General features: G+C 38.3%; 2 protein-coding genes across 10 annotated transcripts; one reads left to right on the forward strand and one right to left on the reverse strand.

Annotated features, from left to right (window-relative positions):
* The first annotated feature begins 449 nt into the window (after positions 1–449).
* FAM162B (family with sequence similarity 162 member B) lies at positions 450–5,655 on the forward strand. The gene is made up of 4 exons (XM_030490343.1): positions 450–720; positions 1,119–1,230; positions 4,826–4,934; positions 5,175–5,655. The coding sequence occupies exons 1-4, from the start codon at positions 450–452 to the stop codon at positions 5,271–5,273; spliced, it is 591 nt and encodes a 196-aa protein (XP_030346203.1). The 3' UTR covers positions 5,274–5,655.
* A 93-nt stretch (positions 5,656–5,748) lies between these two features.
* Positions 5,749–26,904, reverse strand: KPNA5 (karyopherin subunit alpha 5). Of its 9 annotated transcripts, XM_030489083.1 has the most exons (15): positions 26,766–26,886; positions 24,435–24,568; positions 21,968–22,069; positions 21,786–21,885; positions 20,885–20,979; positions 19,905–20,036; positions 19,201–19,289; positions 17,883–17,982; positions 16,416–16,579; positions 15,255–15,333; positions 13,555–13,680; positions 12,167–12,294; positions 10,370–10,548; positions 9,212–9,427; positions 5,749–7,197 (listed from the first exon to the last, which is right to left on the reverse strand). In XM_030489083.1, the coding sequence occupies exons 1-14, from the start codon at positions 26,767–26,769 to the stop codon at positions 9,240–9,242; spliced, it is 1,620 nt and encodes a 539-aa protein (XP_030344943.1). In that variant the 5' UTR covers positions 26,770–26,886; the 3' UTR covers positions 5,749–7,197; positions 9,212–9,239. The 9 variants fall into 9 exon arrangements, with proteins under 9 accessions (XP_030344943.1, XP_030344942.1, XP_030344946.1 ...); XM_030489082.2 differs by having other exon boundaries at positions 5,749–9,427; positions 26,766–26,904; XM_030489086.1 differs by having other exon boundaries at positions 5,749–9,427; positions 16,416–16,485; positions 17,888–17,982.
* Between the last annotated feature and the right edge of the window lie 61 nt (positions 26,905–26,965).

The following is a 26,965-nucleotide window of genomic DNA, read 5'->3' on the forward strand; positions in this document are numbered from 1 at the left end:
ATCTCTGCTGGTGATGCCCATGCTGTTGTAACCCAACATCCTGCTGGCTTTCTTTGCTGCAGCTGCACACTCTCCACTCATACTGAGCTTGTTGTCCACCAGGATACCCAGCACCCTCTCCACAGAGATGCTCCCCAGCCAGGCAGATCCCAGCCTGTGCTGCACTCTTGGATTGTGTTTTCCCAGGTGCAAGATCTTACACTTGTCCTTGTTGAACTTAAGCAGACGCAATTGCATGTAATTGAAATAAACAGAAAAACATGTGATGAGAATCAGTGGTAAAACAACAGAAGCATCGACATGGGCAGGTCTGTGTTGGTTACTTTGAGCCTGCCTTGCTCTAAATCATGCCTCTGAAGCACCGTGGCGATTCCTTTAACCGAGTTTTGCCTGGGACAGTGAGGAGCTAGTGTCAGAGCTGCAGCCCGGTAGGGCCCTAGGTGAGCAGGATGGCTTCCCAACTGGACCGGCCCCCCTTGCCGGCGGTCGCCCTTCCTCTCCCCGCCTCGCCTCCGGGCGCGGCTGGAGGGGCTCGCGGGGCGGGACCAGAACCAAGAGTGGGACCTTTCCGGCCGCTGCAGACGGTCCCGCAGCTCCTCGCCATGCTGCCGGCGCGCCTCCGCCCAGGGCGGCTCCTGTCCGCCGCGCCGTTCCGCCTGCCCGCGCCGCGGGGAGCCGCCGCCGGCGGGGAGCCTGCCCGGCGCCCGGGCACCACGCGCGGTAAGGGCGCTGGCGGCCGAGGGACGGACACACGGACACGGCTTTGCGGCGCCGGCAGCGCCTCGGGACTGTCGGGGAGGTTTGGCGGCGGGCGGGCGGGAGCGGGCTAGGGCCGGGGCTACCACTGCTCGGGTGGTCCCGGGCATTCTCCTGCTGGCTTGGGCACCCGCAGGCTGCGGAAAGGTCCGACCAGACCCGCAGAGCCACTCGTGGCGTGCGGGGCGATTCGACAAACCGCGTGGCGATAACTGTGTGAAGCGGACACCTCGAAGTTTAATCCCTGAGCTCCTCTTGCGGAGAGCAGTGCGGGCAGGGTTTTCCCATTCCACCCTTCCGATCACCCATCATTCTCTCCTAGTGCAAAGTTTGACGGAGTGTTTTTTTTCTTCATTTTCAAGCCGAGCAGGCTCACAGGGTGGTTGCAAGTTACAAACCCTCGAAGTTTGACAAAAAAATCCTCATCTGGACTGGACGTTTCAAGACAGAAGAAGAGATTCCTCAGAGGATCCCGTAAGTGTGCTGCTCTTGTTCAAGGGGAACATGGAGCTGAAGGGAAAGTGGTGGCGTGATCCTCATCTCAAGCGTTTCCACAGAGTTTGAACCAGTCAGTTTTTCAACACTGAAAACTTGGAAACAAATGAGAGGGCAAAAGAGTTTCCTGTCCTGGTTAGAGGTTAAGATGAAAAAATGTTCCTTACTGGAGTCCCCAGAGCCTGGGGTTAAGAACTGGATCCATCTGACTAGATAGCCTTGGTTACACTTACGTACTGGCTTGTTTATTTGCTTATTCCTAACATGCAGTTGGAGAAGGATGTTATTGGTAAACCAATGTAGCTCCCAGTCTAAGGGAGATGATTGTCACTGAATGGTTTACATCTATTAAGTTATGATTTATTATAGAATTTGAGGAAAAATAGAGAAGGCAGTTATGAGAGAAACATACCCCACCAAGGAAAACCAAGCACTGAATGTAGCCTTAGCATCTCGTTCTTGTTGACCCACTGGACTAGATGATCTTTGAAGGTCCCTTTAGACTCAAACCACACTGATTGTGTGGCTCTCTGACTCGCTGGGAGTCAGCATGCTCTAAGAGAGTCAGTCACTGAACACATAAAACCACCCCAATGCCATCTGCTGCCTTTTTCTTTGGATGTTAGGCAGCATCTTAGAGGTCTCTCTAAAAGGCACAACTTTTTATCGTCATAGGATGTCCATGGTCCTTGTCTTGGGTGGTGTGTTTTCTTCATCAGGGACTGCAGTGATAGGACAAGGGATAATGGGTTTAGACTTAAACAGGGGAGATTTAGATTAGATATAAGGAAGAAGCTCTTTACTGTGAGGGTGGTGAGGCACTGGAATGGGTTGCCCAAAGAAATGGTAAATGCCCTATCCCTGGCAATGTTCAAGGCCAGGTTGGACAGAGCCTTGGGCAACATGATCTGGTGTGAGGTGTCCCTGCCAGGGAGGTTGGAACTAGATGATCTTAAGGTCCTTTCCAACTCTAACTATTCTATGATTAAGCAGTGTGCAGAGCTGTGTCAGGCAGCAAGTACATCCTCTGCCTTCTCCTGTTGGCTCCTGATGGTTTTACTGATGGTCGCTGAGCTGGACAGTGGTTTTCTAAACGGTCCAACCTTTCTTGCACTGTGTTAGTCTCACCATCTTCCTTTAGAGAAAGGTTCAGACAGGTCTTGGAAGCGCTTAAAGCTGTTCAGGTCATCAGGAAGTGTTTGTAATGAGGCATGCATTTGCCAGTCCATACACACATACATATTGCTCACACAAATGTGCAGTAGCTGGCTGGGCAAAGCCTTTTTAGAGCTGCAAGATCATAACTAGTGATATACTAGAAGAAGTTGTTGTGAGACGTACAAGCTGAACTGTGTTGCAGCTTTAACTATTAAAAAAAAAATAAATTGCAAGCTATTGGTACCTGCAAAAGCAACATAGCTGCTGAAGGTAGTTTGTACTAAGGGTTAAATCTGCTGTCCTTATTCAAGGTTGTTGTGGTTTGGGTTTGTGAGGTTTTTTTGTTTTGTTTTGTTTTCAAAAGGAGCTGTTACTGACTGCAGCTGGGTTTACCCACAGTCTTGGTTAAGGATTGAGTAGCAAAGGCCCTAATGAGCAATTAGGGAAGAACATAATCAGGTCTGTGTTCCTTAAAGCAGAGGCAGAAAGCAGAGAGAAAGTGAAAATCTGCTTCAGAAGAGTTTCAATTAGTGTGTTGTGAAATATGATTAGGTTAAAAAGCCAGCCTAATAACATTTATGGTTTGGCTTTTGTTGCTACAAATGGATTAGTGGATTAATGATTTTATGTGCCAGTCTGATGTGCGGTTTGCTTTAAAGATGATTTTTACCATTGTACAAAACAAAAGCAGTTACTCAGAACTTCAGGTCTTGTCAGCCACCTGGAAGAAACACAGGAAGTGCAACATGTGCTTGTGTTGTGTATGTTGGCAGGGAAGAGGGTAGTGTGGCAGGGCAGCTCGTGAGGCTTGCCCTCTTTTGTGGCATTAAGCTTTGAAGAGCAGCACTGCAGCCCTCGGCCTAGGTACAAGTCTCTGGGCAGAACTTCCACTGTAGAAACTCCAGCTCTGCCTCATCCCATTGCTCATCCTCTTTGAAGTAAAGCTAAAGATATTTTTGGGGAAAAATATCATTACAAGATTTTACTCACAATATAAAATCAATTCTTTAGGCAACTATCCTTTTGCCTATATATAAAACTGTAACCATACATTATGTATATTTATATTCTTATTACCCTTTATCTTTGTATTTATATATAAACCATTCTCATGTGACTTATGAAAGGAAAAGAGTGCACAGCCAGCATTAGAATCATAGAATGGTTTGGGTTGGAAGGGACCTTAGAAATCCATCTAGTTCCAACCCCCCTGCCATGGGCAGGGACAGCTTCCACTAGAGCAGGTTGCTCAAAGCCCCTGGTCCAGCCTGGCCTTGAACACTGCCAGGGATGGGGCAGCCACAGCTTCTCTGGGCACCCTGTGCCAGGGCCTCACCACCCTCACAGCAAAGAACTTCTTCCTAATGTCTAATCTAAATCTCCCCTCTCTCAGTTTAAAGCCATTACCCCTTGTTCTGTCACTACATGCCCTTGTAAAAAGTCCCTCTCTAGAGTTCTTGTAGGCCCCCTTTAGGTACTGGAAGGCTGCTGTAAGGTCTTCCTGTAGGAGACGAATGAACATCAAGAAAACCCTGTACTCCCAAGTACAATGTTTGACTCAGACTTGCTGAAAGTTTTGAGACCATTTAAGTGATGTGGACATTTCCTGTACTGCCAGTTCACAAGGGCATGCAGCCTGCCTGGGATGGTGGAGGGTGGAAAGGGGAGCCTGTATCAAAGCAGCTCGCTGGGTTGTACTCTTGCAGCAATTCCAGCCAGATCCAGGGCAGTTTTCATTACTGGTTGCTCAGATGACCAGCAAAAGTAATCATGTAGATTGTTCCTGTTTAGGTGTGTGATCCTGTAACAGAGAGGCGGCTGACACCAGCTGCCCACCTTGAATAAAGCTGCTGTTTTTCTAAAGAACTAAAAACTCTTAATTAGTAGCAGTGCAAGCTGTTTTAATCACCTACCCAAGTACATGAAGTCCCTAACCAATACCATATGGGACACCATCTAAACGGCTTAGATGTGACAGAAATTAATTTCTAAAGTTAATTTTGAATAAACGGAACTTGCTTTCACGACATCTGGTTGACACCACATACACCTCCAGCACTTTAAGGCAGATAAACCCCATTAATTTTTACTATGTTTAAACAGAGCTAAAGGAATGATTTCTGCTAAATTTACCCCAAGTATTTGAATATAAATATTTATTGCAGGAACAATTTTTTTTTTTTTTCCCCCCTCAGCTTAAAAAAGGAAGAATTTTAAATCCATTAAATGCTGCTTTTCCACTGGAAATGGACTAGGGTCAGAAAGTGCATAGTTCTTGGGTGGTACATAACCAGTCACAGCAAGCTGGAGATGCATCTTTTAGAAACTTATTATTTTTCCATTGTGTTGTTAAGTCTGTGATGCTTTGAAGAAGAGATACTTCAGTTTTGTAATGATTCAATAATTTTAATTGCAGGCCAGAGATGCTAGACAGGGCAAGAAACAAAGCTCGAGTTAAAGCTTGTTACATCATGATTGGACTCTCCATCATTGCCTGTTTTGCAGTGATTGCCTCAGCTAAGAAGGTGAGTAACAGCACTAGCTAATTACCATGTAGCATGCTAAAAGATGATGGAATTCCGTGGAAAGCAGACAACCTAAATAAACAGCAGCAGCTTACATCTACCCTCATCATAGCTAACCCTTGATCCTGCTGCCCCTCACATGTAAGTAGCTGCTGGCTGTTCTTGGGACGGGGTAGCTTTCCCTAGGGTGCACCGTTACTCCTGCTGTGCTGCTCTGAAGTGGATGTTCTACTTCTGCAGGCTGCTGCACGTCACGAGTCCTTAACAAGCTGGAACTTGGCAAAGAAGGCCAAGTGGCGGAAGGAGGCTGCGCTAGCAGCGGAGGCAAAGACCAAGTAACTTAATACACAATGCCAAATGTCCTTGTGGGAGCAAAATTAGTGGTTGCTGAGAGCGATTAGTGAATGTCCCCAATAACCAGACAACTGTAGTATTGTACACACAGGAGCCAATACAGGTAGTTACAGGATCACAAAAAGAAATGGAGGGTCTCTTTTATTAGAGATGCTCAATGTCCTTGTTGCATATAATTAAGATTAAAAGTGTTTTGCATATGATTAAATGCAGTAATTAATTTCAAAGGTGATGAGGTAGTTTCTTAAGAATGACAGGTATGTTTGGTTAAATATTTACAGAACTTATTTAACCCCCCCAAAATTTGTCTGGTGACAATGTGAAGTTTTACAGTGCATTTTACAGTGCACAAATCAGCCAGTTTGAATTCATTTGCCTCAAAGCTGTATTCAAAAAGGCAGATGCATTTTCTAGTTTAAGCAGCCACACTTTTTCAACTACTAAATAAATACAATAAACATCTGTAAAATAGGTTTTATTGGTTTCTGTACGGTATTTGGAGATTTAACATTCCGTAATATTGCATACTATTCATGTGTTCTGTTACAGTAATGGGCCTTTGGCCTGGATTTAAAGATGCACTATTACTATCTGAAGTGTATATATGCAAATTTAGTTCCCACATGTTACATGAACATATTGTGCCATAAGTAAATGAAATTTCTCATTCCAGATTTCAGTGAACTCTTGAGGTCACAGTTAAAACTTCATGTAATAGGCAGACCTATTACAAAAATCCTCAGTTGTACAATTTAGTAAATTTAAACCAACTGAGAATTAACTGTGGAGGAAAGACAATAGTGCATCTTTTCTATTTTTAAAAAGACAGACCCAACAATAAATATTTTCCAGTTGAAAATGTGTTCTACAGCTAGCTTATTTCTGTGTCAACATTATTACTATTTTCTGATTGCTGCTAGCAACAGTGTTTAAAGCAAATACTAGAAAATTAAAAAGCTGTATGAACCAGTCCTCAGACAAAAGTGCAACAATGAAAAAATTAGATATGATTCAGTGTATCAAGAGTAGGGAACTAAAAAAAATAATCTTATGCTCTGCATAGTTGCATAGATTAGCTCGTTAATATTCACATTTAAGCAGAACAAATGGTACCCTTTTAATTAAAGCCAGAACCACAAACCCCTGTATTTTTAAACACTTTGTAACTGATGGGGCAGTTCAGAGGCCGTATCAAATGCCAGACGTAAAAAATTTTCCTCTCACAGTTATTTTTAGGTTTTTTTTCCTCCACGTTGGTTTCATCATCATATTCACACCCCTGTCTGCAAATGACTACACCAGAGCTGACCTTCAGTCATTATCTCTGGTTTTTTATTGTTTATTTAGGTGCTTTTTAACAAAGTGGGATGTAAACCCAGTGATAATGTAGGAGAGGCCATCCTGTACGTTTATCCTTGAAAGAACTTTCATTAACAATTTTAGGGTAAATCATATGTTGAGTTTAAATAATGATTTCTATTAGCCAAAGTCATCATTTTTAGTTCCCTTTTAAACCATCACACTTAAATGTATCAGAGGCATGAAATATAGTTCATCTAAATGCGTAAAGTGCAGTCACTAACTGTTCACACATATAGAATAATATATCCACACAACTGAAGACATTCTTTCAAAACAAATGTAATACTTTAAATGACCCCTCTTTTCTTCAAGTCTTTACATAAAGATTCTTATAGTTCAGATTTGGTTTACATTAGAGAGGCTTATAAATGCAGTTTTTACAGGGTTCTCCAAATAAAAAGCAGGCACAGCTGGTTATGTTATCAAAACAAGGTTGTTAGAAACAACAAAATACCCTGTTACCTGAATATTTTTCTTACATTAGAAGAACATTGAAATTCAGCATTTACTAGTCATCCTGGTAGATTTCCATTATTGTTACCCTGTACTTTGAACAGATGAGGGGGGCACACGGGAAAGAAGGGAAGGTCAGTATATGAAAACCTAAAACTATGAGAGTAAAAAGGGCATAAATACAATCATCTAGCATTATATGAAAATTTGGCAGCTGTACTCAAGATTATCACACTATTCAAAACTGTTGTATGCTGTACAAATCTAGGTTTAAAGTGTCATTTGCTAAAATATCTCATTATTCAGAGTTCATAAAGTAACAGCACTCCTATTTACACTTCTTACACTTTTATCTTTCACTAAAAAGACTTCGAAAAGAGGTTTCTTCTCTCCTAGTTACATCTTAGTCAAAACTGACCATTAATCTTAGAAAATCCACTTCAAGTCCCACATTCAATTACAATATAGTATATATTGCTGTAACATCAAAGTGAAACATCTTAGAATCTTAACTTGCATGGTAAAAAAATTATAAAATGGTACTGCAAACGATACCACCTTTAACCTGTATTTTTCAGTGCATTAAAACATAGTTTAGTGATAAGCACAGTGCCATGGGGTAAGTAATTTAAGTTGAAACTGCAGCTTTTCATGAAGCATGAAATGCTCTCTTATATCAAGGATTTCACTTAACCCAGGAGTTTGATGTTAATACATTAATACAGGTAATAAAAATAATCATACTTCAGAGTTAACCCAAAGTACTGATTTCTCCAAATGAGATATACTACTAATACACCAGAAACACTACTTATATGCAAGTCAAAGCAGAGCATACATTTTTCTGTATTCAAAATTGTTAAGGTAAATACCAGAATTCTATTTTAGTATTTAACAGCAAATACTGTATATTGTAGAGCCTAAATACTTAGATGACAATAACTTCTAGTTAGTTTTGGTGTCCACATACTTAATGCTATTTACAGTACAACAAACTTTTCCTTCAACTGGAAAAGAGTAATTCACTATTCATTCTTCACTGCAGTATTTCTATTGTCTTAACCAAAAGAAAACCGAATTAGTCAACTTAAAGAACAATTCAAGTGGTGGTAGCGTAATTTGGTTAAAAAAAAACAACACCTACTGTCTAAACTTTCAAGAACCTACTGTACTAGAAAGGCAAACATTACAATGTTTCTCAAACTAGTGGTGCTACCACACTTTGACAGGAGACAGCTGTAAGCCATCTACTTGGTGATTTGTGCAAATCAGCATCTCTGTCACTCGTAATTGCGGCATTCTTGTGGTAACTACAGCAACTGCTTCCACTGCAAAGTACTGTACTTGGGGCTGACTTTTAATGCCATTTAGCAGCTTTAATTACAGAGCCAACATCAAATGACCAGCAAGCTCTCTGCTGATTCCAATTGGAAAACTTCTGAAATAGTTCTCATTCCACATAATTCAGAAAAAGCTTTTTCATATACTCAGTATTATATTAGGTAATTAGCATTATATATGTATATCTATTATGTCTTTAAATACTTCTTATAAATAAATTCCAACAGTGTGCTGTAAAGTAAGTAATGCATAAAAGTTTCACAATTTAAATAAATATTTTTCACATTCCAATTCAGCTTCTTGCAAGCTCATCTTTAATTCATGCCTTAGTTCTGAAGCAACATTTCTGCTTCAATACAAGAGGTAGATTTGATAGAGACTGGGCAAGTCAAGCCTACTGCCAAAAATGCAACCGTCAGTAACTGTATTGCTGATATGCAGTTTCAGACTACATGAAAATTTCAGAACCACTACCTAAAAATCCTACAAAGCCTTAGCTTAACAGTTCTTGTTAAATCACATTTAATGCTTTACTTTAGACATGATTACTCACAGTTGTTTTCTGTACATAAGAGATAATGAAAAACACAAATACAAAACAAAGAACAGGTGTATCTAACACAATATATAAAAGTGCATGAGCTGCTTCTTCATCTATTTCTGCAAAACATACTCAACTTTTCCTCTAACTTTGGCCATAAAGAAAAGACCTCTGAGGAAGAAAAAAACCAAAACAACACCCAACCCAAAACCCTACAAGTATTTACATTTTATGCTTGTCTTCACTTCAGTAGTTTACAGCTGAAACCCCTCCATTGGAGCCTCCTGCTGTTGAAACACAAACTGCTGCTGACTTTCATCCACCTGAGGTGCAATACTGGAGTCCTCTTCTTCAACACCAAAATAATGTTCTATGAGTTCAAAAGCCTTTTGGTAGATCTCCTGGTTTTCATGCCTCTGGAGAAATTCAATTTTATCAAGTCCTGAATTCAAAACAAAACATTTTCAAAATATAATTGCTTAAAATGAATAATGAATTCAAAGTTAAATTAATTATATTAATTTCTGAACCCATGTATTTCTAGTCTTCAATTTCTGCTGTCCAAACTAATTTTAAAACTATGCTAAAAGAATATCAATTAAACTAAGGAGGACGAGAAGGCAGCTCTAGTACCTGCAAAGGAGTATGCCATGTCTACAAGGAAATCAAATCTGTATAGAATTAGGATAGCACAAAAATGTTTGCTATAGCAATTTCCAATATCCCTATTTCTTTTCTTTTACTCTTTCAGTCTTCCCCAACTTTAGGTCCTATCCCCTATTATGGAGTTATACTATGTCTGCTATCTTGAAATTTAAAAATGTGAAGATACTATATATAAAAATATGGCTTAATTCAACAACTCTTTAAAGAGTAAACAGAACAAAATACTTTTAGAAATTAAATACAAACTTATTTAATTTCCTGACCTGAAGTTGATTTTGCTATTACTGATATTTACTATGCTAAAAAGTGATCTGACTTTGGAAATAAGTAAAACAAACTCTGATCTCGCATCTCTGTTGTGAGTACCACACAGTACTACGTATTAAAGCAATAAAACTGTATTTAGGATTGGCTGATAAACTCATGCAAACCAAGGCTCCAACAGACTAGGACACCCATGTGTTAAATATTCCTGAAAATGTTTCTCCTGAGGGACATTTCATAAACCAACCACAAACATTCACAGGTTTTCTGCATTTAACCACTTTCCCACCATATTACATTACTTGATTTATGATACTTTAATGTCCACTTATGCTTGAAGTAATTCTTACATTAAGCTTACCTACAAATTTCAGAACAGTTCATAATGGTTTTGTTTTTACAGCCTGAAATAAGAAAGTTCAGATATGTGGTTTTAGAAGAAGTAATTTCTTACCATATGCTTCCTCTATAAGGGCACAATAAGGATTAACGCCCATTCCATTTTGCTTAGACTCTTGTTCTCCAAGGCGCAGAATATTTTCAAGTCCATTTAAAGCCACCTGTACTATTTTTGAATCCATCACAGTCAGGAGGTCACACAGAGGCTTGGTACAACCTAGTGCTACCAAATACCTTTGTAACAGCAGAAAAACAGAGGGGTGTGGGAGGAAAAAGAAGGACTGATAATCCAGCACATTTATATTGACATGCTATTCTATAGTACTGGTCCTTAATTTTGCTTTAAAAAAGTGACTAAAGAAAAAAAAAAATCTAAACCATGTAACAACACAAAAAATAAGCTTAGTCTGGAATTTAATGAATATTCTAATTTATCCCAATGAGAAAATGTAATGTGCATATTCCTAACTAGATGTCGAATTTGGAGTCTTTTCAACTCCTTTTCACTTATGATCTTCAGATGGGTCTAACTGAATGTAAGAGAAAAAGTTAGTTTTAATAGGAAGTTCTTTTCTTAAACATCCAAAATTTGGTAGTGGCAAAAATATCTCTCTAATGTGTGTACTTGGTAAGAACACTGGACGCTGCTCTGTGCTAGCACAGTCCACAATGTCAGTTCATTAAGATATTAGCATTGCCTATTATAAAGAGAAGGACATAATTTTAAGTATAAAAAGGAGATATTTGGATTCTGATTATTCTATTCCTTTTTCCAACTTTGCACAAAATTGTGTATGAACTTTTGGAAGTCAAAATCTGTGTCCTTGTTACTAGTAAGTAAAATGAAGACAGCACTGTCTGCCTGCATCAAAAGGTTGCTTTAATGCAGTTTGTTTAGTAGTTTTAAATCATCCTGCAGTTAGACAGTAGTACCTTGAGGACACAAAAAAAGACTAAAACTTCATGATACAGATAATGTATCTGTATTTTGTGACAAGAATTTACTTTTACGGTGTTACGAACACATTAAAATTTATTTAAAATATGCTAAATTTTAAGATGTTACATTATGCAAGCAAAGTAATAGCAAAAAAACACTAAGAAACTTTCCTCACCTCTGATAACAACTAGTGGTTTTAAGAAAAACAGAATTGTTTAAATTTAAACCAAATAGGCATGCATTTATAGCAACAGATTTCCCATATGCATGGGAAGAGTTATCATATCACTTTCAGTTTTGGCTTCCAAATAATACACCACCATTTATAAATCCATTTATCGACTGCTTCAAACTGATCGCTATGCTGACAGTATTCAGGGAAACTAGAAAGTATTTTATACTAGTCATTCAAGAAGTCCAATTTTTGCAGCACATACACAGCTGCTGACAGTAAAGACTCAATTTTGAAAAAGGAGTTTAGATACCTGCTTTAAAATACTACTGATAAGTTTAAAATAGATGAAGAAACCACTAAAATTCCTGAAGTCTCTCCACAAAGATACAATCCCATTGCAAGATTTTTCTAAACAACTCCCCAGAGTTTTCAATTTTCAAACACTCATGCTGTTCATTAACTGTTCCAGTTGTGTGTGTTCTCAACTCTAGCTGTGAAAGTTTTAGGTGTAACACTACAGAAACAGAGTAGTATCAGTCAATTTATTATTAAGAGTACTGCATGTATGTCACTCATTTTTTCTGAATTCCTACATTTTTAGTCCCTGTACAGATCATTTCAAGGAATTATAGTTTTGTTTAGGATTTTGTTGCTGTTTGTGAAGATTCAAATGCAGAAATAAAAATGCCTTAGAGAAGATACTCAGGCAGAGACAATAGTAATATATACAAACCTACCTAATCTGTTCAGGGGTTCCTCCTGATGTTGCATTAGTTATGGCCCATGCTGCTTCTTTTCTGGTGCGAAATTCAGCTTTTTGAAGAATTTCAATCAATATTGGAAAAATATTTGCATCTATAACAGCCTAAGAGATTAAATGGTAATATTTTATTGTTATTAATGAAGATCTAGTATACACAAAGAACACTAATACACTTCATTACAAGAGTCAATGATGCCTGTTGATATCAAAGAGTGTTTTCTTAGAAATCACCACTAGATTGGTGAACCAGAAACATCAAACTGAAATTCAGAACTATTCCAACATTGCACTGCAGCAGCCATCAGAGTATCTTTTTTTGATTTCTTTGTCTCTGGTGGACAGAATACTGCTCATTGAATAGGCAGAGACTGCTCAATGAGCAGAATATTGCTCATTGAAAAGTTCTATGACGTAAGCACTAAACCTGAATTTTTGAACTGGACATCAAGCCTCAGAACAAAACTTCACTTTATCCATTTTATTCAGGTTTGTGGAATCCACAGAAAGACTATGTCCACAATTGGAGACATCAAGATGTAACATTTTCATCTCTGACTGAAGTAGGGGAAAAACGAAAAAAAAAAAAAAAAACCCAACAAAAAAACCCAAACAACCCCCCCAAAACAAACAAACAAAAAAAAACCAAACCAAACCAAAAAAATAACAACAAAACAATCCCAAACCAAACAAAAAAACAAAAACAAACCCCCCAAAACATCCCATACTGAAACATGTACTCTTGGTTCAGAATTCTCATTTTTATCAACCAAAACCTTTTTTCAGGTAACTCCAGACACCTGGAGCAGTAGTCAGGATTTAGTAGTTTCCACAAGAATACAAATCAATCATCACGCAGGTTTTTTATCCAAGCAAAATGTTCAACATTACCAAATTGGTAGAACTGTCCACTTTACACTGGACTTTGTGCAAGATGTTTTGTTTCAACTTTTTTAAAAAGGAAAAATATTTACTACTTTAACATACGTATTACAATGCAGAACAAAATTAGAGAGAATATACCAATAGTATTTTTCCCACAGGGAAAAATAACAAATGTTGATCTCGGATATAAAAGAAGTATCCTTTCATTTCATTTATAAGCATCAATCACGTAACTTTGAGAGAATCGGTTTCTCTAGTACAAATCACAATAGCTATTTTTAAAGTATTACTTTATGAAGTTATTTATAATAACCACTCAAAATTTAGAAGAAAACATTTACATTAGGTAAAATAATACAGTTAGGACTAAAACAAATAATGCAGAGTCAATATAGTATCTACTTATTTCTCCTTGTAAAGGAGAACCAAGTGGACTAGTAAAATGAAAACAAACCCAAGTAATAAATATAGAGGCTTTACCTGAATCTGAGCTCTGTTTCCTGCAGTAATATTAGAAACAGTCCAGCACGCTTCTTTTCGAATAGATTCCTTGGGACTACTAAGCAAGTGCAAGAGACAGGGTAATGCAGAGCAGTTTAGAATCACCTAAAAAAATGTGAGAATTTAAAATTGAGTTGTAGACTACACATACATATACACATACAGGCTTATGCAATACACATACATAAGAAAAACACTTTCAAAAGAATATTTTGCAACACATTTATATTATACAAAGTATCACAGATAACATCCTGCAAAATTAAAGTGTTTCATGCTGTAGTACAGTGAACAGACAATCCAGCAATTCAAAAGAATCTGCGCTCAATTAAGTTCAGGCCAGAAGACTGACAACAGCAAGTCTAAATAAGGCTGCTTAAGGTTAGAATACGAATAACTGAGATTAACTGAGAGTATAAATCTAATTTGTATAGTTATTTATTAATTTGGGTTTTTTGCAGAGACAGATGTTTTCTGTTTAATTCCTTAGCAAAATCCTCTCTGTCCCGGTTTTGGCTGGGATAGAGTTAATTTTCTTCCCAATAGCTGGTGCAGTGCTGTGTTTTGGCTTCAGTCTGAGAACAATGCTGATAACATACTGATGTTTTAGTTATTGCTAAGTAGTGCTTATTCTAAATCAAGGACTTTTTAGTTTCTCATGGTCTGGCAGTGAGGAGGGGCACAAGAAGCCAGGAGGAAGCAGAGACAGGACACCTGACCCAAACTAGCCAAACAGGTACTCCATACCACAGCACAACACGCTCAGTATATAAACTGGGGGAGAGTTGGCTGGGAAGGGCTGATCACTGCTGGGGTTGGGCTGGGTATCAGTCAGCACGTGGTGAGCAACTGCATTGTGCATCACTCGTGTTTTCCGAATTTATTTCTCCTGTCTTTCTTGTTCCCTATTATTATTACCATTGTTATTATTATTTCTATTATATTTTACTTCATTTCAATTATTAAACTGTTCTTATCTCAATCCATGGGTTTTACCTTCTTTCAATTCTTCTCCCCATTTCACCTGGGGGAAGGGGGGTGAAGGGGCATGAGCAAATGGATTCATGGTACTTAGCTGCCAGATGGGCTTAAGCCACAACACTCTCCTATAGGCTCACGAATTATGTAATTAACTGATTTCCTTATTTTCCCTTTAGACTAGGTCTCTCAGCCTTTTAGACACCATTTTCTTTAAAGCAGAAAATGGCTTAGTATTTCCTGCATTTCTTCAAACTCAATTCCATTCCCTAAAATTAAAAAATAAATCTTTAGAACAAATTGCATCAGTAAGACTATCACATACGAATTCATGGACAAATCAAGTAGGACTGTTGCAGTCAAAGTTTTCACTTGTAAGCACTGGAAGACTTAAAACCAGGAATGATAATAAATAAGTGAAGCTCCACTAAGGAGGAAAAACAAAAAGTGGTGGGGGGGAAGCAACACTCAAAGTACCATCCGGGAATGAAGCAATCTTCTACATTTTATACTGTAAAAAAATGTTCATTCTTGCAGTTACTTCATGTTTAAAATAGCAGCCCAACCTGTCAAATTAACACAGATTTATACAGAGCCTCTTTCACTGACATATGCAAATACCTGTACTGGACATGTATTGTGTCACAATTTTACAAAATTCTGTCCTGCCAATTAATTTTTGTTAAATCAAGTAGTCTTACCTGTGTTTGGATGTCATCCCCAGTAACAATATTTCCAACTGCTCTTAATGCAGGGGATACCACCTTGTAATCATTATGCCTGGAGACAAATATTAAATTGCTTGATATTACTAAGTGGTAAAGTATAGTTTTGCAATTTCAGTGAACAAGGTTCACTTCAGGTGCTAAATGTTTAGTTATAAAAAACACTGTATTACTTCTTACACTTGCCCCCTGCTTAGGTAAATTTGACAACTGCAAGCCCAATATTGAATTGCTCAAGCAAAGGGCATCTCTATGGAACAACACAACTTAAAGCAATCTATCTGTCCAGCAAATTCATTTCACCCAGCTCAAGTATTATTCAGTACAATACTGGAACTTGCACCGTTCAATAGCCACAGCAACAGAAGGGGCGTTATTAGGGGTATACTAAAACTCAGCAGCTCCCCTTTTTCAGTGAGCCCCCCCTTTTATTCTAAGTCAATAACCCTATAAGCCAGTACATGAAGCCCATATTCAACCACCTGAGGTTTGGGGGAGGGAAACCTGTTCTAAAGATTCTACAGAAAGCAACCTCGCTGTGTCCTGACAGGTATACTAGTGAGCTTTCCACAGGGAACTGTGCTGAGCTGTCAGTGCTAAGAACTACTATTCCTGACATATTCTGCAGTCCTCATGCGAACACAGGGATTTAGTCTCCCTTTCTAGGAAAATAATGAACCATAAACCAAATATACAGGAACAGTTTAAAAGTGGCATAAGCCTGTTTATGGACTTCCCAAGTCCAAGAACTGTCTGTATTGCAACTACATGTCCTAGAAAGGTAAGAAAATAAAATACAACAATGAAACTTAAAAAGTTAATAGTAAGATGAGATGAGAAATTAATTTACAATTCAAACTCAGTCTTCAGTCTTCACCTTTCTATTCCTCCATGTAAATGAAATCCTACATTAAATTTTAAGCAATATAAATGAATACATTAGAGAAAACTTTTTTCACTGTCAATCTCAGGAAAAAAACCCAGGAGCCAAGTAACCTATCAAGCAACTTAAAAGGTTTCAGATAAATACATATTCATCACTCCACACAAAAATTCAGACTTAAGGTGAGAAAAGACAACTCAATCTAAATCTAATATTAACAGTACTGTAAAAACATTTATTTGGTGAAGACTTACATAAGCAACTCTACCAATCTTCGACACACTCCAGAATCAATAACAGCTTGAATTTTATCATTGGGACCATCTGAAAGGTAAGAGAGGGCCCAGCAAGCATCTGCCAATACATCCGGGTCACTGCTAAACAACAGTCTTGATAAAACATTTAAGCAAGGAGCAACCTAGATTAAAGAAAAATATTGCATAAAATTAGGTGGTTTGTATTTTTCAGGTTTCAGAGAACATTCTGCAAAAGCATAAGGGTGAAAAGGTGAAAAACTACTTACTGCCAAAGCACATGAGCTCATTAATGAATCACGACCTAAGTGGAACACTTCCCAATTAAACTAGATAACCAATTCAAACAGGCAAACTGGATAAATTCCGATTCACAGCCTATTTATTTAGATATACTATATTAGGTATATAATTGTTCATCAAAAAAACATCTGCTTTTACAGATAACTAGATTATCATGAATTACTGATGCTTTTTTGAATCACCCAGTGAACAGAATTTCAAAGTAATAACATTTTTTAATATTACTTTGTAGGAGTACTGGATGTTATTTGTAATAACCAATTATACAATTGCTTTACCACAAAGAAACTCAAGAGTCATTCAGAGAGGACTCAGCATTCACTGAACCAAATCAAAGAAATAACAGCTGACTTGGGTTCTCGCTACAACTGTGGTCTCTGGTCTTAATCTCCTACAGGTTCCACATAGACAAGAGCCAAATGAATTAGACCATCTTAACACCACCTGGAACCTGACAGGTTTCAGCTGTACAGCTTGGGAATTTCATATTCTTTGTTAGAGCTTAATGCTTTATCTTACATCAGTTATGCAATTCAGCCTCCTTTAGGTGTCCAGCTGGTGCTACTGCAAAGGGCAAAAAGCAAAGGAGCTGTTCTTATTAGTAGCTGCCTACAGGGCATCCTTTTCCACTGAAGTTTTCAGCATTTAAGCAGCAAAAAGTCTTGGGTTTTGTTTTTTTTTTTTGACTACCAGAAAAAAACACTAATGAAGGATATAACTTAGAGCAACTGTGAGGTGATTGATGAGTTGACATCAGAAATTCCCCCTTTTTGTTAATATCTCTCCAAGAATTATTAAGTTGCAATGACAGAAATTACTACTTCAAGAGGTAAGCGTCAAGACATGTAAATTGTCTCCAAATTCTCTTTAATGATCATTTATCATCAGTCTCTTCTACCAGAATATTCCGTGTTCAGTTCTTTAAATCTTTTTAACGCCATTAACCTTATGAGAAATTAATTAAAATGCAAATAAGAAGCTAATATTCCTACTAACTTCTAAAGTATTCCTGTCTTTATAACCACGTACTGGAGAACGCTGTATGATTACATTAAAAAGATAAAATTGAATCTATCTCCAGATTCAAAGATTGTGTTATAACATGGTACAAGCATAGGTCTTCTTCAGCTTTCTGATTTGTAAAAATTAATTACTTTATTATACCTTACTGAAGTCTGGAGGTGGGTTCTTTCCTCTACAGAGATTTGAGAGAGCCCAAACTGCGTTTCTAGTTGTTGTAAGACGATTCGAATTTGTTAACAGTCTGTCAAAGAGACAACAATAATAGAAATAATCATTTCTTATTGAAAAGGTAAGTCTTTTTATGTCTATTATTACCAATACACCTCAAATTTGGAGAAGAAATCCTAATATTGGGCCCTAATTTCAGTTTATTTCTTTTCATAGCTCGCATGCTGCAAATATTTTTTTTTAAGAATCAACTGAATCTAAATAAGATTATTTTGTGTGGACATCTCATTCCCAAATCAGGTGTATGTATATAAAGTAAATCACTGCTCATATGAAAAACCATTCAACTAATCTTTTTTGAGGGTCTTCAGATGGGACTAGGAGATGCAACCCTTCCTTGAATTAACTTTGATGTTTTCATTCAGGGAAGGCAGTTAATAATAAAAATAGTTCCATAAAAAGTTAAAACTTAAAAGATCTTAAAAAAGAACCAAAACAAAAAACCAAACCCCACGCACACAAACAAAACAAAAACCAAAAAAAACCACACAAAAAAACCAACACCCCAACCTTTACTATTTTTGCTGAATAGAATGTAAAAGATTCAGCACCTGAAAAATGAAGTTCATTTTCAGATACATACCAAAATGTCTAAAGCTGTTAAATCCTTGAAATCCTCGAGGAAGGTAATCACAGTCTCCTCTATATTTTAAGCTATTTTAGAAATTTCTAAAGCATTTCTTCTGATAAAGCTACACTTACCTCCTATTGAAAGTGTACAGTAAATGCTGGAATGATATTCCTAGCAAAGAGAAATTTTCTGGTGGAACACAGCTCATGTAACAGCTGCTCTGTCAGGTCACCTCACCAAGCAAATGGAGAGATAGCAACATCGGATCTTGGAGCTACTGGACAAAGGTGGAGAAACCAGCCTACTGTCCAGTCAGTTGGAATCACACAAGTGCAAGTGTGAATTAACTCATCTGCCCCACCCTACATATCCAGAATTCTGGCAACACAGAGTTCTGCACAATACATAAATGTCGTACCTGTGAAGTAACACTCCTCTCCTTTTGCAAACACTGGAAAGCTTCCAGTCATGGACTAACTAACTAAAGATATGCATGAAACTCAGGTAATACAAAAACATTAGATTAGTAGTAATATAATAAATGAGAAACATTCCCAATTTAGCAAAAAGTTTATATTTTTTTAAAATAAATTTTAAGTTGAAGTTTACAGTTATCTATACTGGTACACTATAGTTATAGTATTAATTTACAATACTTACTCCAAGAGGGGTGGTAGTATTCCACAGTTCAAAACAAAGTCTCTGCATTCTGCATTATCACCAGCAATGTTACCAAGAGCCCACACTGCCTTAAAAAGCAAAGCACTCAAGTGAATTTATACAGATTATCTCTACAGTTTTTACAGCAAACATTATAGAATAAAAAAAAGCAGTATCATTCCAAATGCAGCATTTCAGAAGGCTGCTGATTTCTATATTGCATTTTTTGTGAACTTGCACAAAGTCAATTACCTACACTGAAGTCATCCTTTCAAGTCTTGTTATGAAAATACGTTTGATTCACATGCTTTCAAATAAAAAGGATGTATGTACTCTTTCCAGTTACATGAGTTACTATGTGTAACAGATGGAATAAAACTCACTCAAAGTTGCAAACAACATATAAGGAATAAAAAAAGTTACATTGAAACTTTCACTGTACAGACTTTGAGACATGCGGAATAAAAGCCAGTAAATTACAGCCTCTCAAACATAACAATCCCCTCCTCACCAAAACCAAACCAAAACACAAGAGAAATTAGATGTTTTCTTTACTCAGTAACACGAGATAAAAAACAGGTTCAAAGAAACACGAAAGGTAAGTTTTTCCCTTCCTGAAGCCAGGCAAATGGGGCTCCAAGCCTGTCTAACCACACCCCCCCCCAAATTCATAAATTAATTTTAAGTAGTTATAAACCAGTTACCTGCTCCTGTACATCTTCATGTTCTGAACTAAGCAACTTAATAAAAATTGGAACAGCTCCAGTTTCAATTACAACTTTGGTGTGTAGAAAAGTTCCAGAGGCTATGTTTGTCAAAGCCCAAGCTGCTTCAAACTGTTTAGGAGCATAAAGAAGACCATGTTAAACCACGTAGCAGTAAAACTTCAATTCATGAAAAACAGTTTGATGCAAGAGTCTCAGAGGTCAATTTTCCAACTTTTTTTCCCTTTCTCCTGAAATGCAGTTATTACTATTATTGTACTTTCTATACAATAAAATAATTGGCATTGACAAAATCTCTACTTAATAAAAACTAACGGTAGTGAAGTTAGTTTTAGGTTTTGGCTTGCAGCACTATCTCTAAGGAAGATTACAAATCTCTATTAAGTAGTATAAATCCCTTCTGTTTACTCTACAGTAAATGTAATTCTTCTAGTATGAATGTACACATGGCCTAAATTCCATACTATGGGCTACCACAAGTAGACAGAACTAGTTACTTGTATTTTAATTATATATTCTTCAAAGATTTTCTAAAAGGGTTTTGTCAAGCCTTTCTGTTCCTGTATTTTTTTAATTCTTTTCTAAAATTTCCACTGAAAAGTACTACAATATACTCAACACAAAGAAAACAGATTCTGTTCACACATCAGTGTTGATGATCTTAACATACCACTCTGGAAACCCTCCTGAACACATTCTGCTTTCAACACCCAAGTATTTGACCAGCTGAATACATAAGCCTAAAGACTACTTTGAAATTCACAGGAGTCCAATCACAGTTTCAGTGGCAATAACTGACATTTCAGACAACTAAAAATTTACAGCTTCAGTGGTTAAAAATAATTAAATTTGGCTATTGAAAAACATTAAAAAAATAAAAAATCACATGCTTTCCAAAGTCCTCTTGGAGAGCTTTCTAATCCCATTCCAAACCCCCAATGAGTATGAGCCAAACTCACCTGCAGAGTGTAATTCTCATTCCTCTCTAGAAATTTCACAAATCTCTGTACTACTCCTGGTTTTTGTATAACTTCATCTATAGGTGGATTAGGCTCTAGGGAATAAAAACAAACATATTTGTGTTAAGTCTAACAAAAAAAAAAACCCCCACCCCACCCCCCACCCCCAAAAAAAAGACCAAATAAATTACTTTTTCAGTATGACACAAAACATGAATATAATTCTCAGTTCTCATCATAATTTTTAGCATTTAATCATTTTAATCTCAAATGAAAGAGCTAAACTTTTGACTTCAGAAGACTGCAGGATCATCTCCATAAACACCCTATTATGTATAATAATAACATATGCTATTATCCATTGGCACACTAGTAACACATTACAAAACACTGTTCCTTCAATCAGCACCTCAGGTCAGTGGAAGAGCAGTTATGATTAGATACTATTTTAAATGACCAAGCATACCTTTACCCATCATGCTATACAAATACTAGCATTAATTTCAGACTGCATGTCTGACAGTCTCAACAAAAACAAGTTGCAACTGTTCTTTGGCACCATATAATTCTTCTCCCCTTAATTACAGAATGAGAATCAGAAACTGAATCACTGCAACAAGTACTGCAAGTAATGTTAGTTTGTAGTTAGTTACTGTCCTGGACACTTCAATCAAAATATCCTTGCTTTTGTTACTTTGTCTGAAAGACTTAACATTAGAATAATGAAGCTTTCTGTATTTAGCCATTAGGTCGGAAGAGATTTGGCAGAGTTTCTCTACAAACAGAACTAGAAGCTTCAGCAAGCTCTATTTTAAAGTAAAACAAAACTAAAGGTTAACTATGACTAAAATAACACAAAAGGCACAAAAAAAAAAAAAAAAATTGGGCAGTGTTTACATACCTTTAGATAGCAATTTTCTGAATTTCTGAGTTGCTGTGAGTTGCTGATCAGGATCATCCGAGAAAATCATCTGCACCATATCTACTGTAATAACTTCTTCCTAAAAATTAAAGGAGGATTTCTTACATCTAGTACTATGCACATTAACAGATAACGTTCTTAAACACACTCTAAAGTATTACCTCTGGAATAGGTACAGTGGAGCTGACATCAGGATCCTGAATTGGACTTTCTACCATAGATTCTTCATTTCCCGGTAGAGAAACATTTCTGCGTTTAAACAGCTAAACAAAGAAGAAATTTTGGGAGTCATTAGAACTTACCATAGAGTGGGTACTGATGACATACACTTGAAGAAATGCTTTCACCAATACTAGTCAAAAGTATTTCGACTACTCACCTTCCCACTCATCCACGCAAATGGAATTCTACATGAAAGTTTAAGGAACATAAAAGAGAAAAACACTACTATATCTGTATCTTGATAAACCACACCGCAACACTTCAGAGAGACACTTAAAAACTGAGATTCTTTTTAATTAGCAAAGATCCATAATTTTTTTCCACACGTAAGAAAAAGAAGATACAGATATTTGTGCTTTTAGTCTTTTATCCCTCGTAATTAGCATTTATTTTTAAGCAGGAAACAGTATCCTACAACCCACTTTCTCCTTTTTTAGTTTATAGGTTAAAATCATCAACACAGAGCCAATGTTTATATTTCAGCACACTGCATTCCTCCCTTCAACAAAAGGTCAAAGATCTATTACTTTCTTTGCATGACAATTAAACAGCACCTATATTTCAGGTACAACTGCAGAAAGATTAAAACAGAAACACTATTTTAATATAGTTGGAGAAAAAACAGCATAGCTTCAAGGTGAACTTTCAAGCTATGTAACATTAAACACTCCCTATGTCCAAAAATTACAGTGCATGAAGCTGAAAATCCATTGGCTGCGTGCACTGCCTACACTCAAAATACATACCTGCACTGTAGTATTTATGCAGCTATGTTTTATGAATGCCTCTTCATTTTCTGGCATACAAACAAAGCATTCACACTAGCCTGTTTTCTTCCAGACACCAAAGCTACATTTTTACGCTTAATCCAGTACTACACTTACAACTACTGTATTAACATTTATATCTTTATTATATTTACATTGATATCTTTAAAAATAAATGTTAGAATCTCAGTCCTCATTACCAAGCTTTCACTGTAAGCAGAATAAAGAAACCTCCTACTAAATCCTGAAGGTTTTGTCCTCTAGGTGTCTATAGACACCTAGATTTCTACTATTGTACATGCCCAAAACTGCAGAAGCAACTCCAGTTTACATCTATCCATATTTCAAACAGGAACCTAAACCAAGGCATTCTCTCCCTTATTCAACACACTTCTGGACCGAGCACAATCCTGGACACAAAACAACTGCTGAAGGTTTAATTCCATTTAAACCCACAAAGGAAGAAGGAACAACATTCCTCTTCTGGAAGAGCAGCCATTCTTTCTAGCATTCCAGTCGTTCTTTCTAGCACTCAACAAGGACACAGAAACTCTTGATTGAAATGTATAAACTGTTATTGTTTAGGATCGTGGTCTATCTACCAGTTATAATTTCTTCTGGAGCAAAAGCGTCTCATCTCCCTGCATAAACATGCTGTCCCCAGTTCAAGAAGTGTTGAAAAGCACCAGTCCAACATATTAAGATCAAGGAGAACATAACAGCATTCTCATTGTTACGACAGTTAGCATGGGAGAGAACACACCCATTATTTTCATAATTTACGTAAGGAGTATTTACTACAAAATAAACAAACAAAACTTTCAGCAGGAACTGCAACGCAGTTACCCATTCATGGGCAAATGCTCCAGTATCATACAACTTCTTACTCTTACCTCTCTGGCCCAACTAATTTAAATTCTTTTCCATGCAGTAGCACCACTTTCCCAGGAGAAGGGTAAGCATTCCCACCACAGAGAAGACTGTAGATCAGTGCCTGGGACACTCTCTAGGTTGTGGGAGACAAATTCAGCCACTTTAGACCAAAGAGTAAAACAAACTATATTCCTTACTTTCCTGGCAAGAAACTACTAAACATTTGGGGTAAAGGAATTAAGAGAAACCGTTAAATTACACAATGCTCCACGTGCTCCGATCACTAAGAATTCAATGAGAACTGCAGATTATACATATTCAGGGATATATGTTCAGAGATCACTAACTGGTAGCCACCTTACTAAGTTACTGTAGAAAAGCTCTTGGGCAATTTGAAGTATGGCTTCAAAGATGAAAATAATCCTCAACCTTCTAACAATACAACTTTGGCCCAAAGTCTGGAAGAGAATGCAAGGCTTCTACTCCTTACTGGAAAAAAAAAAAGAGTATCTTTTCAGACCAGTCTTACATGTGTAAACCAAGACTAAGGATTAAACTTAAGACACAGCTCTCTCCTCTGTGTGCCCTAGTGACTTCAGAGTGCTCCTGTTTACTTTTTTGAGAGGTGCTTGGTGCTCCTCAAGACTGCACAGAAAACAGACAATCTGGCGCTCTGGATTCTGCTCCACAGGAGGAGTCTGCTCAAGTCCTTTCGTGTGTCTGAATTCAGCTTCATAAGCATTTAACAGCTCACAAAGATACTCACCTGCTCTTCCCTTTTCTGTTTCCGAAGCTGGATTCCCTCCTCCTCTCTTCGTCTTCGCATTTCTTGGGGATTAAGTGCATTATTCTTGTAGCTCTTCATTCTGAAGTTATCTTTACCCGGGCTCGCCATGTTATCTATTAAAAACAAAAAAAAAAAAACAAAAAAAAAAAAGAAAAAAAAAAGAAAAAAAAAAGAAAAATTACTCCAAAAAGCCAAACCTTGCAAGGCAAACATGGCATCTCTTTTAATACAAAAGTATCTACAGCAGCAGCTATATATTCCTGTAGCTGCTTGCAATACTCAGTTCATCAATAAAAATCTCTAAGGTAGAACTCAAGAGAAAAAGCTTTGCCTAGACAGGCATTTCTAAACTGAAGATTAAACGACAGCTCATCTCACAGATCAGATTTTTCATTAAAGGGCATAATCCCCTGCAAAAAGAAATTAGGGGTCTTATAAGCAAACTGAGAAACTAAAATCAAAAACATTATGTTGTTAATTTTGGTTCTGTCACAAGTAATTTGCTTCCTCCTCTCATAAAGGAGACCTTAAATGTATTAAAAAATAAGGACAAATCAAAGAAGAAAACCTGCAGTAATTACTGCTTAATTTAATATATTACTGCATTGCTGCCTTTTTTTTTATGCCTATCTTGCAAACATAACAGAGAACCTAAAGGTTGTGCTTAATTTCCTTCTAAACTGTATGCAGAAGAACAAACTAAGGCTCGGCAGCACCAGACAGGCATACTCCTTCCCATTTTAAACTAATGAAATGATTGACTCATTCTAATTAACAGCTCTTTTGATGGATTAGAGGATTAGAAGCTGACTGTCATTTCACGCATATCAGCTGGGAAAAGATAAAAGTGATAAAACATGATTCTGTCACTGAAATGATCAAACTGACTGAAAAAGGTTGTTAATAGCATGGTACTAGCTTTTAAAGCTAAAATTGTAACCTTCATCTGAGAAATAACTGTCAAAAATATGATTTAAGACTCTACATGAACTCTTACTTGTCTGGAATTCTTCCACAAGAAGAAAGCATCTGAACTACAGCTCCTGAAATGTACACAATTCTCTATGAACTTCCATGCTGGGACTACTTTTTTTTTTCCCTTTTTTAATGTATCAGCAGTACCAAGGACTGCTGAGCAATAAACATAAGCTGTGAGAGGAAAAGAATCTGCAGATGTAGGCTGATATCAACAAGACACTCTGGGGACTCGGCAGCCTGTTTCACCCAAACACATTTGCTTCGCAAGAACCTTAGTAAACTACTGCCATCTCTGGACCACGAAGATAAGTGTGCCACTGTCTAAAGCAATTTTCTGGTACTTGTCGTGTAACTTCTAAGGTACTATTTAAGAAGATCATTTTCCCAATAACACTACTGGCTTAACTAGTCCTAGAACATCGTCACTTCCTTAATCATTCACACCTTGCTAATTTACTTGTGGAAGTAGAACTGTCCGGCCAAGCAATGAAACAAATAGGATAAGTATGCATTCAAAGTCACCCAGTTTAGTTCTCCAGCTCTATAAAAAGTTACAGAAGCTCAACTGGGAGGAAGCTCTCTTCAGAACTGTATTCAACAAGAAAAGCTCATGATTTTATAGCTTCATTCCCCGCCAAGGATTTCGGTACAGACATCACAAGGGCAAGAAGACTAGCAGCCCCTGATGTATTCAGGCTTCACGCCTTCTGCATCTAGATCCAAGGAAGTCCACACTTCTGCTCTGCAAAACTAGGCTCGTCTTAACACTAAATCCCTCCACCCACCACATCCTGCATCTCGCCCACTTGTTGTGCCTAGACTAAGGCCTATCCTACTAGCATTTCTTTCCTCCCTGCCTACACAAGGCTCCGTAAATACCGCGCTGCGCTGTACCAGCGTCCCTTCCCCGCCTGGCAGCGCCGGGGGAGGCCGGGCACTGCCCGCAGGTTTCGCACCGGCCGGGTCACACCGCAAGCCCCCTCGCCGGCTGCTCACCCGAGAGGACACCCACCCCGGCCGCGAAGAGCGACCCGCGAAGCTCTTCACCCACGTCCCACGAAGAGGGGGTGAACATCCCCCCCTCCGCCAGCAGCACGGCGGGAAAGCGGCAGCTCTCTACCTGAGAAAGCGGCGGCGAACAGCGCGGGAAGACCCCGTCCCAGCACCGACAGCCCCGCCTGACGGGGACCGAGCTGTCGCTCTCGGCAACGCCCCGCTGCTGCCGACGGGAGACCGTCCTGCGCCGGGGAGCTTACCGCTGGGTGCACCGCGCCCCGCCCCGGAGGAAGTACAGCCCCCCCGCCGCTTCCCGCCGGCTCTCAGCGCTCTTACCCATGGAAGCGGAGACGCACGGCACCCACCGCCCTCCAAGCGACAAAACCCCGCTCAGCTCGGCGCCGGCACCCGATCGCAGTTCAAGATGGCGGACGCCACCCCGTCGCGCTCCGCACTGGTTGGGAGGGCGGGCCCGTCCGCTCCCGGCATGCTCCGCGCGCGCGGGCACCCGCCCCGGGGCAGGAAGGGACGTGACG

The sequence above is a fragment of the Strigops habroptila genome, chromosome 6, assembly GCF_004027225.2.
Source record: "Strigops habroptila isolate Jane chromosome 6, bStrHab1.2.pri, whole genome shotgun sequence".
NCBI classification, from domain to species: Eukaryota; Metazoa; Chordata; class Aves; order Psittaciformes; family Psittacidae; genus Strigops; species Strigops habroptila.

Excerpts from the sequence above, each read along its gene's own strand:
- FAM162B (XM_030490343.1), top strand. The coding sequence starts at position 450 with ATGGCTTCCCAACTGGACCGGCCCCCCTTGCCGGCGGTCGCCCTTCCT. Across the intron at positions 721-1,118 it reads GCGCCCGGGCACCACGCGCG|CCGAGCAGGCTCACAGGGTG; the intron begins GTAAGGGCGCTG and ends TTCATTTTCAAG. Across the intron at positions 4,935-5,174 it reads TGATTGCCTCAGCTAAGAAG|GCTGCTGCACGTCACGAGTC; the intron begins GTGAGTAACAGC and ends CTACTTCTGCAG.
- KPNA5 (XM_030489082.2), bottom strand. Across the intron at positions 12,295-13,554 it reads GAAACAGAGCTCAGATTCAG|GCTGTTATAGATGCAAATAT; the intron begins GTAAAGCCTCTA and ends TTAATCTCTTAG. Across the intron at positions 10,549-12,166 it reads GGAACCCCTGAACAGATTAG|GTATTTGGTAGCACTAGGTT; the intron begins GTAGGTTTGTAT and ends GCTGTTACAAAG.